The 12,457-nt window shown below is 39.1% G+C and overlaps 1 protein-coding gene across 17 annotated transcripts in view; it reads left to right on the forward strand.

Moving 5' to 3' along the window:
* The window catches only part of TASP1 (taspase 1), a 223,086-nt gene that overhangs the window by 27,322 nt on the left and 183,307 nt on the right, over positions 1-12,457 (forward strand). For all 17 annotated transcript variants that reach the window (XR_006280367.1, XR_006280368.1, XM_038397300.2 and 14 more), the window contains 3 exons: positions 6,722-6,842; positions 8,266-8,350; positions 10,044-10,123. Coding sequence is in view for 15 of the 17 variants with exons in the window: in XM_038397300.2 (XP_038253228.1) it covers positions 6,722-6,842; positions 8,266-8,350; positions 10,044-10,123 (286 nt within the window). In the remaining 2 variants the exon portion in view is untranslated. The remainder of the gene's footprint in view (positions 1-6,721; positions 6,843-8,265; positions 8,351-10,043; positions 10,124-12,457) is intronic.

Raw genomic sequence — 12,457 nt, forward strand, 5'->3', positions numbered from 1 at the left:
GCAAGCACTCTGATTTCTGTCTAAACATATGATGGACACAGTTTGTGCAATAGCATTAGCTTGTGTTCCTCTGACTTATTACAAGGCTGTAAACAGATGATACTTAAGTCAGGGCTCAGAACTGATTATTCATCCTATGATGGAAAATGCTATATAAATAAATGCCAGATTTGTGTTTACTCATGGAACCACTCCACTTACTGTGTCTTAATGTTGCAGTTGAACTAGAAAGGACATTTTCACTACCTCTTGCTAGATACCATAAAGAATCTAAAACAAATCTAAACTATCAAGTATGCAAGTCTAATTAATATTAGATCTCTGACGTTCTGAACTGCAAATCTGTTTCTTTCAATTAAATACTGACTTGAACTGTGCGATATGACCTATTTTGTAGAACTAGATTGTTTTAACTTGAGTACATTAATAGGAAAAGATTAACCTCTACAGATGAACACTTTTGAAACTAAAGTCTGTTTTTAAAATTAAGTACAAACAATTAATTTGCAATGAGAAGCACAGCACTATTACAGTAAAGGGATCTATGTAAAACTGGAAAGTTAAAGAGGTTCTGACCTAGTTTTTCAAAATTGTTAATTATAGATATAATGTTAAAATAAAATAAAAACTGGTTCCATTTGCTTATGACTTCCATTTGTTGACTTGGCATAGTATGATTCACAGGTATGTGTTGTGCTTTGTTCAATTATCTGACTTTAATTTAAGATTCTCTTTAAGAACATTTTAACTGATGAAACAAAATAGGACGTGATTCATCCCAAGAGGCCACTTCTCAGTGCCACCAACACTCCAGTAAGAAAGCAACTTTATAATCTTATTGTTTAAATGGTGGCTCTCTATATGCATTTCTCTTGAATAGCGTTTAGTAGTCACAAAGCTTGCATAAACAGACTGGCCAAAACTATATCAAAGATATCTGAAGTGTTACTTTAACACATGTTGAAAATAGAGCGCTATAGCAATTTGGCTAAGTGTAATTCCAGGACTGTCAAAGATGCATAACTTCTACAAGCCTTCCAACTTTGACCACAGCTAAAATATTTAGTATACTGTGAAACTGGCAAACAACTGTAAGTACATCTTGAAGAAGAAAAGGAATCAAAAAAGAGAATGATAGCTTTAGTAGTTTAGGAGCAATTACAGGATGAAGTGCAACTTTTTTCTTGACAATCTAATTTTTATTTTAGAAGCTAAAATTTCACATCTCAGTAGATGCAAGAATCATAAGTTAAATGTACTTTGCTGGCGATGTAAGTGCAATGGATGTAGGTTTCTTAAACAATGTCTTCTTTTTCATGTGGCTAGGCTTCTTTTGGCTAAAATGCTATGGACAGTGTTTCTTCTCTTCTTCCCTCCTCTCTTCCACTTTTATGTGATGACAGGGCAAGCATTTTGATCTGCAAAGCTCATGACTACACTGATCACCTCCCCAGTCAATTGAGACTACTTAGAAATATAAAGGAGTGCTCTGCTTGCATTTAAAAATTAAAAGGTAAATTCTTTGAAGTGGCCTTCACATATTCTCCCACATCCTCTGATGCTGTTGAAGTTTTTTGCAAAGCGGTGCCTAAGCTACACTGTTGACCTCTTGCCAGTGTCAAATGGTTGGAGCTGAGGTTAAAAAAGGTCTGATTGCCCCCACCAGGTCAATTCATTTTTTACCATGGGTGTCTGTGGGTGTTAAGAATATCTTTGTATGCCTGGAGGGAAGAATTCACTTTTCATTTTAAAACTCTCCTTATTTTTGTTAAAGTGTACGATAGCTATTTAGTATTTGGCCACTTATTATTGAACAAGGGTTCTTAAACCTTTTGGTCATGGCTGATCTGGCCTCCAAAGATTCAGATAAAAAGAGATGGTTGTAGGTGGTGCATTTCATGCTCCCACATTGTCCCAGAAGTGGATGCACAGTGCCATTTTCTGTTCGGACAGGGGAGCTCACTTTGTCCAGATTTGAAGGCCCAATATAAAGAGCAGCATGCCTTGGGACCATACCAGTAGACAAGAGGATCCATGCCTTCTGATATGAGGCCCTCAGTCCCTAGATTTGTCACTGGACCAACTTTCAGGCCTGTTCGAGCAGACCATCTTTCTCTTCAGTCAGGCATGACCACAGAACTAAAGTCTCTGCCAGAGAGAGTCTATAGTGCCAAGGTCTTCAGTAAGCATTGGAGCTATATTGGCACAAATAAACACTAGCTCAGAAGTGGGGCTTTTGCTTCTGAAACTTTACAGATGTCAAGTCTGATTTCTGCTTCTAAAGAACCTTCTTTGGTGCTAGGAACTACTTAAGTACTGAAATATGGAAATCAAGCTGACACCTACTGATATGTCAGTGCAGTAAATTCCTTTGGCACTTAAGAGCCTTGTTCTAATGGAACAATCTGATGTGGCTATCCCTCAGTCCTAGGGTCTTCTGTCTGAGCCTGTCACATCATGGTGCATCCATTAATGCTGGGACCTTCATTGAGAAAAATCTCAAAAGCATCAAGCACATCCTTGCTTATAGGACAAATCCGTACCAGTGCCACCTCAACCGCTCTTAAACATAAAAACAAGAAAAAACAAGTTGAAAGGCATCTGGTGCCAGAATGTTTACTGCCTTCCCCAAAAAGTTTATAAAGCCTCTTGGAGCAGTCCCTCTCAGACCCACTTTTACCTTCCCTTTTAGCCCTGGGGCTCTGACTTTCACTGGCAGGGTTTTTCATACCTTTGAAAGCTGGAAGATTGTAAAGTTGCCAAAGTCTTTTACTGTTCCTCATCCTTCCACCTTTCCTAAGACCGTTGAGGTGGTGGCCCCCCGTGCACTGGGTTAGGCCTGCCAACATTCCACTGTCTAATCAAATATTCCTTTTTTAACACAAGTTGTGACTCATAACAAAGGATTAGTGTTAAAGATTTGTAACTTGGCTTAGTGTGTATGTTCTATGTGATGTGGGGGAAGCTCTGTTTTTCTAGTATGGGGGCCATATGCTTCTTTTCTTGCTGCACTTGAAGGCAGGGAAATACAGAGATGAGTGTTGTAAAAGGGGCCTGTGGAGTGAGTACTTTCTATTCTGAGGATTCTGTAGTAAGGTCGTTACAGTGAAAAGTTGTTCAGACACTGTCATTTCTTTAAAGTAATTTTTTTTCTTGTCTGTGCACGAAGGACATCTGAACTTCACATCCTCACAAACTAAAATGATTGTATCCACACAGATGCTTTGAATTTCTCATAACTGACCACTTATAAAGTTAATAAAATGGATATAAATACATCATTATTTTATGTTCAAATCTACAGACACCTTCTCATTCTCTTTGTAGACTCCCTATATCCTGACACCTGCAAAAAAAACCAAACAAACCCCACACAAACACACTTGAGACTATACATGGACACAGCACAAAGCCTTACCCTGAGTAAATGAGGGGGAAAATACTTTTATTCTCTGATTCGTGTTATATACACAATATATACAATGGTACAACCAGCTAGCTTCAAAAGACATGTCCATGGTAGACGTGCGACTTCCCTGCCCTCAGGAACATGAGATGGCACTGCCTATTTTAGGCTTGGCAGAATTTTTTAAAATAATTTTGAGGGATGATAGAAGTATTTTTTGATTTTTATTTTTTATTTAAATTTTCTTATGTGCTGGAAATCATGGATGTTAGACAATTATTATGATAGTAGACATTGAGATTCAACAAGTTAAAAGGTTTATAAATAGGGCCCTACCAAATTTACGGTCCATTTTGGTGAATTTCACAGTTATTGAAATTCATACATTATAAATGTATAAAAAATCATACATTTCATGATTTCAGCTCTTTAAATCTGAAATTTCATGGTGTTGTAACTGAAGGGTCCGGACCCAAAATGGGCATGTCGGGGGGTTGCAGTACTGCCACCTTTACTTCTGCATTGCTGCTGATGGCAGTGCTGCCTTCAGAGCTGAGTGGCCGAAGAGCAGTTGCTGCTGGATGGGAGCCCAGGTGTGAAGGGAGCACTGCTTCCAGCAGCAGCAACAAGTAAGAATGGCATGGTATGGTATTGCCACCCTTACTTTGGTGCTGCTACCTTCAGAGCTGGGACCTTGGCCAGCAACCGCTGCTCTCTGGCTGTCCAGCTCTGAAGGCAGCAGCACAGAAGTAAAGGTGGCACAGTATGGTATTGCCAACCTTACTTCTGTGCTGCTGCTGGCTAGGCGCTGCCCTCAAAGCAGGGTGCCCAGCCAGCCACCGCCACTCTCTGGCCACCCAGTTCTGAAGGCAGCGCAGAAGTAAGGGTAGCAATACTATGACCCGCCCCCACAATAACATTGGGACTCCCCCAGGCCCTCTTTTGGGTCAGGACCCTCAGTTTGAGAAATGCTGGTCTCCTCCACAAAATTTGTATACGATAAAAGTACACGAAAGACCAGATTTCGTGGAGGAGACCAGATTTCACGGTCCGTGTCGTGTTCTTCATGGCTGTGAAATTGGTAGGGCCCTATTTATAAACCATTAAGTCACAAACTGTCAACACCCCATGTCAAAGTATACAATATAAATATCCTTAAATCATATCAGTTTTTACTATTTGTTCGCCAGCTCATTTGTAACCAGCCTAATTAAAAAGTCTAAATCACTTGATTATGACTCTTAAGTTCTCAGGCAGCATTTTTCTTTTTTTTCTGTCTGTAAATTTCAATTATGGATGGAAATATTTTTTTCATGGTTTGCATGTGTAATGTGAAATCGACATTTGCTGATATTTACCGATTAAATTTAATCCTTCCAAGCCTGTATAGCCCTCCACCCCCAACACTGCTCTCTTGAGATCTTATTGTCTGATTGGGATTTCCCAACAGTTTCTCCCCCTCTTTTCTGTATTCAGGGTTGCCATTTTCCACAGTTTAGTCCCTAGACTCACCATCTCTGTCTAAACTGCCTTTTTGTATCATCCTTTTAGTTTATTAGGACCAAGTTTAGTGTACGCTAATCCTTTTCTAGGGTGCTTCCATAAGGAACTGAAACAAAACTTGATTAACACTACTCAGTTAAACTCATTTCGAACCTTTTAATTATGGTCTCTTCTCCAGTTACAATTAGTTGTCTAGTTCTGATGTAAAACAGCTCTCTTGTACCACCCCAGAGACAATTTCATTTCAGTCACAGAAATGGAGATACAAAACTTAAAGGGAGAAGATGTGCTTAAGATTTGGACTTAACCTTTCCTTCCATGTTCTCCCTCCCCACCCCATTTTGTTTGTGTTGGGCAGTGTGACATTTCCTGAAAGTCTTGCTGCCAATTCAAGTTCAGTGTAGCAAAAACTAGTTATGCAGTGGTGGGTAGTATGAAAATAGGCAGCACTACTGGAATAATTCTGTTTTTTTAAATCTGTGATTGTGTAGATGACTCTCTACTTGTTTGGGATTCTTGAGGATGAAAGTGCTGTAGACATGTAGATTATCATTCATAACAAATATACACTAGCTTTGAAAATTTGTTATGAGAACACAGAATAAGCCATGGAATTGTACTTTTCCACCTATGGAAGAAATTACATGCCCATCAAAATGACCGTCTCCAGGTGAATGGTCAAACAGAAACAGAAATCGAGTGACCAAAGAGAATGAAGTGTTCTCCGACTGGTTTTTGAATGTTATAATTCTTGACGTCTGAATCAGATTACAGACCTAAAAGTGGCAGTTCTTCAACAAAAAAGCTTCAAAAACAGACTCCAATGAGAGACTGCTGAATTGGAATTAATTTGCAAACTGGATACAATTAACTTAGGCTTGAAGAAAGACTGGGAGTGGATGTGTCATTACACAAAGTAAAACTATTTCCCCATGTTTATTTCCCCCCCACCCCTGTTCCTCACATGTTCTTGTCAACTGCTGTAAATGTCCCACCTTGATTATCAGTACAAAAGGTTCTCTTTTCTCCCCCCCCCCCCCCCCCCCCCCCCCCCCCCCCCCCCCCCCCCCACCCCCCCCCCCCCCCCCCCCCACCCCCCACCCTCCCACCCCCCCCCCCCCCCCCCCCCCCCCCCCCCCCCCGCTGGTAATAGCTCACCTTACCTGATCACTCTTGTTACAGTGTGTATGGTAACACCCATTGTTTCATGTTCTCTGTGTATATAAAATCTCCCCACTGTATTTTCCACTGCATGCATCCGATGAAGTGAGCTGTAGCTCACAAAAGCTTATGCTCAAATAAATTTGTTAGTCTCTAAGGTGCCACTAGTACTCCTTTGCATTTTGCCTCAGTAAGTCATCACCAGTCCTAGTACTCAGTGTCTAGTTGAAAAGACTGTGTGTGTGGCCTCTACAGTGGAGGCTGCACATGTGTATCTGAATTAGTTGGTAGAGGGTTCTTGGTGCCAAATGCACTGATCAGTTTTTTCCTTGGCAAAATTTTGCTTCTGCCACAAATCTAGTCTTGAACAAAGGGTTTTCCTTGGTTGCTGTACGGATAGAGTCATCCTTTATGGTAGCACAGTGCATTTTAAATACACCATCGTAAAGTATATTGAGTTTTACACTGTAACATATCCAAGACGAGCATCTAGGGAAGCTTTCTTTTCTATAGCAATTCAGTTACTTGCTCAGAAAGTTCCATAGATTTTGTCCAGGTGAGTGTTGTCAGTTTTATGATACTGAGTTTCGGATCTATGAAGTCATGGTATGTGTATGTATCTTACTCTGTGGCCTGTTCTTATGTTTTTAGGATTCCCCCTTTACAAATGCAGGAATGGGATCTAACCTAAACCTTTTGGGTGAGATAGAATGTGATGCCAGTATAATGGATGGAAAGTCATTAAATTTTGGAGCAGTTGGAGCACTGAGTGGTATGTTAACTGTATACTATAAAGCATAAATACAGGTCAGATTTAAAGATGATTGATGCTTTCCCTTGAGAGGAGAGCTCTCAGTTTCACCCCGAAATACTCCCATTGAAGTCAGTGGTTGGAGGATTGGGCCCATAACTACTATAAAACTCTGTACTTTGCTTTAAGTACTCTTTTTTTAGCATTCTAGTTTGTCATGAAGGTAATTCAGTCTCTGATCCTGAAAGGTGCTCCCGTGGATACAGGTTTGTTCAAGTGGAGCACCTTTTAGGCTTGGGGCCTTGGCTATGCTGTAAAGTATAAATAGTGTTGAGATGCTCATACAATATGTAAAATAAAACCAGTAATATGGCTTAATCTGCTTTTACAGTCTGTCTACTTGCAGTCTTGATTTAATTCCATGTTATGGTGTGTAAGTGTACACTTTTTACATTTCATTTAAAACATACAATATCTGACACAACTTTTCCAGAGCTGTCTGAGACAGACGTTTGTTTTTACTCTCACCGGCCAAGGCATATTGAGTTTAAGATTTTTTTTTGTCACAACTCTGACGTAAAAAATTAGAAAAGTAGTTTACAAATGTGTTCCTCCAAGGCTCTCTGTGCGATGAGAAAATGAACCTTGCTGTTAACACAGCATCTCTTTTCTGGTCAATTTAAAATGTCTCTTCACTTGTAGAATCCTATGAAACACGCTTTTCAAGAGACAGCATCAAGTTGCTCAAGCCTCAAAACATCTGAGATGTTGAAAAATATCATAGAAATTGTGCTACTGACTTACACACTTTTACAAGGGCCATTATAGATTTTTCTGTCTTTGAAAGTGAATACATGTAGTAAAACCAAGGGAGGCCATTGAGGACTGCAAAATGTCCTGTTTTGTTTTTGCTCCATATCCTACCATACCATAAAGCTGGTAATCATAGAAATGGAGAAATAAATGAGCAAACATCTCTGAGAATCAAGAAGAGGATCACCCTGAACCTGTTGCCTTCTCTTTTGGCTGTTTTAAAGGTGACTACAAAAGACTTTGAGAAAGAATGGATTTGTGCTTTTTTTTTTTTTTTAACTGCTTCATGATTTATAGGAGGCCAGAAAAGAAGTGTCCCTTTCTTGCTACAGTGTTTTGCCCCTTCCCTTTTAACTTTGAATTTCTCTACTCTTCTAGTGGGGCAGTCACATTTCAATGCACTCCTAAAGAAAATGCTAACTTTAACAGCAAGTGCCAAGTCTTTGTGCAGTTATCAGTTTACCATTATATTGAGATCTCTGATATTGCAGGCAATATCTTTTGCCTTAACAAATGTCATGCGAACTTGTAATATCAATGGGAAACTGAATTCCTAATGTTGGTTAGTGAAAATAAACCCTGCAACATTTGTGAAACAACATTTAAAATTTTTGTTCCTATTTCTTTTCAGGAATCAAGAATCCTGTTTCAGTTGCAAATAGGTTGTTGTGTGAAGGGCAGAAGGGAAAACTCTCTGCTGGCAGAATTCCACCTTGGTAATTGCTTTGTTCTGCTTGACTTTCCTTTAGCCTTTGGTCTTTAATGAATGCAATATTTGAAGGTTATTCTTATCCACAGAAGGCTGATACTGTTTGTTACACATGAGCAATAGCGTGCCTCTAAAAGGAAGACTTGCTTTGTTCTCTCATCTTGGAACATATTATTGTGCACTTGGTGCAGCTGTGGATAGAAGATACTATGTTGAGTGTTAATTTCTTTCTTCATGGCTGTTGACACAGATTTGTACTATTACTAAATTCTTATTCCTAATTTGATTTTTAAGAAGTCCTGTAAACTTGTTAGTTAGAAAAAAGGAAAAAAGTCATTTTAAGAAACCTGGTTTGTTTGCCTTTTCTTATGACAAGATACAGTTTTTCTAAGTATTAAACTTAAGATTTGTGTAGAGTTAAAAGAACAATGGATTTTGAAATCCTTTATCTTATTCTCTATATTTATGGTGATTCCATCTTTTAACGTAAAGTTGGAAAATAAAGATTACAACCTTTTTTAACCAAAAGAGTTATCCTATCCAAATGGGAAACAGTTTATTAAAGATGCAGCTGAACAATGTAGAGCATCTTTACAATGCATTAAAATTGCAACATTTTTCTTAATATAAATCTCTAAATGTTGAAGAGGGAATATGAAGTACCTTGCAGACTCTAAGTAGCATACATATTTTGAAAGAAACTTAACTATGCTTGTCAATAGCGCATCAGGTAACAGTGAAATCAGGAGACGATGCTAAGAGCTAGTGTATGAAAAAGCAAACTTTAAAATCGCAATTAATCAAAAATACTACTTAAACTGCCAGACGCTGGGACTGGATGACAGGGGATGGATCACTTGATGATTGCCCTATTCTGTTCATTCTCTTTGAAGCATCTGGCACTGGGCATTGGGCAAGACAGGATATTCTTCTAGATAGATGTTAGGTCTGATCCAGTATGGATATACTTATGTTCTAAATTGCATCTGATTCCCTGCATTTACTGAGGCTTATAAACATGGGTATAACTATTAACAGCCAATTAAAATATTTATTTCCAGAGTTCTAAAGACTTTTTGTAACTGCTGCTTGCATGCACAGACATAGTGCCTACTATCTTACTACTGTAATACAATTGTTGACACTGGGCATGTGAAAAATCAGTACTTCAGACATGGTTTTGCAAATCTTTTTCAAATTCAGCAGATTCATCAAATGTTTTGCAAAAACAGCCAGGGTCTGAAACTGCATGTGATCTTTATCCTGGGAAATATAGGGGAAAGGAAACTGATTGTCAGAAATCATTTACTGCATACCCTTAAATATTCTGAAATATGCTTAACTGGAAATGTATTTCCATTTTATCCTGATTTATTTGATGTATATGAATCTTCAACGTCATCAGCAGTCTAAAAAAGCAGAAGACTTTTTTTTTTTTTTTTTTAAGAAAAGAAGCTCTTGCATGTGATTTGGTAACTTATTTTAAATGTGATAGGACATGGGGAGGGACTAGTTGTAAGAAATAAACTGCCTCATAACTACATGTCCTCTCTCATAGTAAAACTACGCAAAGAGTCAATTCTACAGGTAGTGGGGACTTTCTTTCAAAAGCCATTTAAAAGCCACCAAATCAAACAATTTGCCCGGGAAGAAGCACTTGCTAGTTTTTTTGTTTAAACTCCTTCTTCTGTGTGTTTTAGCTTTTTGGTTGGTGAAGGAGCTTACAGATGGGCAGTTGATCATGGGATACCAGCATGTTCTCCAGGTATCATGACTACAAGTGAGTAAACTGGTGGTATGAGTAGGAGGAACAGGTCAGAGTGACTAAAAATGGTTTCTTATTTTGAAGTGTATTTTCCTTCACTGGTATGAGTCATGATACATAAGGATGTTTTAAGTGCTATTATTCTGTAAGACTTGAATAATTAACCTTTATAATTAAAACTTTAGCTCCATTTTAGGTCAATAAGTAATACAAATTAATCACTTAATGTATATAAACATTAAAGAAGTTTCCTGTCTAAAGTTGCTGACACTCAAATCATCAAATTATGATACCCTCCAAAACTAAGACAGCATTATACTTGATCATATTAACTCTTATACAGATCCACAATACATTTCATTTTCCAGATAATTTGATTCATAGTCCTTGCTGAATGAAACTCTTAACAATTTTTCCAGTTTCTAAAAAAGCAAAGGTCTTGAAAAATTTATTTGGCTTGATTTGACAGAATATCTTTACACTCCTTGTTTCCTTTTTCGAAAGTTAATGGGGTTTAAGCAGTGTTATATACAGCAGCTGCCACTTAGTCACAGGAGATAGTCAAGGAGGTTTCTTACACTAACTCTATCCCTACGTAAAATTTCCTTTGTTGCTAGCACCATTGGAAGAAGCAACGGTGAGTTTTCAAGTGTCGACTGCCAAATGGCATTAAGCGCTGTCATAAAATGGCTTAGAGCAGATCTAGATGCCACTGGTTAAAAATGCTCATGGCCACTGTGACCTTGTCTTAGCTTTTAAAAACTTCAGGACATAGCTTAGCAGAGGCAAGGCTTAGATAACATCAGGGATTTCATATCACCTCAGCACAGTCTCAATATGCATGTATATGTAGTAAACTTCAGTATAAATGGTTAAAGTCTGGCAAAGTTGTACACAACTGAAAACAAGATCTTACGATGGGAAGTGTCTGCAAACTGAATAGGTGGTGCTGCCAGCCCCACCTGTAATTGCACATACCATACATACAAGCTAAAAATGAATGCATTTTGGAACCAAATGCAGATTGGGAGGTAGAGTTTAATGTGTCCGATTTGGTTGAGTTCCTGTGTTGGACATTCAATAGACTGCTGTGCTGGGAATCCACCTTACTGGGCCTTGTGTGACTTTTAGCCTCCAGAGTCTTAAGAGTCCAGGCACTGGCCCTTGCTTGGACCTCTAGGCATGCGCTCAGGGTACAGCTTCTCTGCCTAACACCCCTTTCTGAGGGATGAGACCCAGCAATCCAACTACCTCACCCCTGTTCCAGTGCTGACTCCACAGGGTCCCCTGTAGGTTAAACATACCTTCTCCCAGAACTCCAGCTGTGTAAGCATTCTGGGTTTACATCTCACTTCTTCAGGATAGTGAAAGCCATCAGAAAGAGACAGACCTGACACAGATTTCCAAAACACCATTGCTCTTTGCTTAATAGCACAAGAAATAGATCTACACAAAATAATAAACTCACCTGTACACATTTCCCTATGTCAGGTTCTTCAATACTCTGGTGAGCTCTCAGGCCTTGAGCAGAGCTGTCTGGGATCCTTTCCCTGCAGCTTCTGACTTCCCTTCAGAAACGTGGAGCCTCTCTAGGTTAACTAGCTTTCTCTGACCTTGGCTGGTCTGCAGTTAAACAGGACACCCTGCTACAACAGCCTGCCCATCTCTTACCCTTTCCTGCCCAAAGCTTCCTGTTTCTGTCGTGAATTTCAAGTTTATATGTGCCCCCTACTAACACCTGGTTCCTATTGTTCTGCTACTTATGTTTTTCCACTCTTGACTTCCTCTACCTTGTCTGCAAGGGCTGGTGAAGTATCTTTTCCCAGCTCCAGCCAGCTTCCTTGCACGAGTGTACAGTCCATTGTCCCTCATCTGGTAGTTACATGCTTCAGCCCATGTCAGCAAGTGGTGGATAAAACATCCACAATTAGGTATTCCCTGATATAGTAATATTTTAATAACTTCATAGCATCAACCAGAATTCATAAACTGTACAGACATGTTACCCAAATTACCACAGGAAGGTAGATTTAAATATTCTACAGTTCCCATAAATTGTGGAGCTGATTATTCTGAGGAATCAGGTTCTGAAGAAAAAACTAAAGATCAGGGCTGATAACATACACCTGTGTGTCTAGATGGATGACCCACTGTCTGGAGAGTGACTTCTGTTTCAGTGAAGTGGGTTGATGGAATGCAAATTTGTATAAAACCTTAATTTGGGATTACAACATTTGAATTAACCCACTAACACTGATAATGTTACAGTGCACTTTAAGGTAGCCTAGCACTGCCTTCTGCCCTTCTAGAACACAAAGGGTGTCTAAATGTAAACTAAAACCCAGGAAA

Source organism: Dermochelys coriacea, chromosome 3, assembly GCF_009764565.3.
Source record: "Dermochelys coriacea isolate rDerCor1 chromosome 3, rDerCor1.pri.v4, whole genome shotgun sequence".
Taxonomy (NCBI): Eukaryota; Metazoa; Chordata; order Testudines; family Dermochelyidae; genus Dermochelys; species Dermochelys coriacea.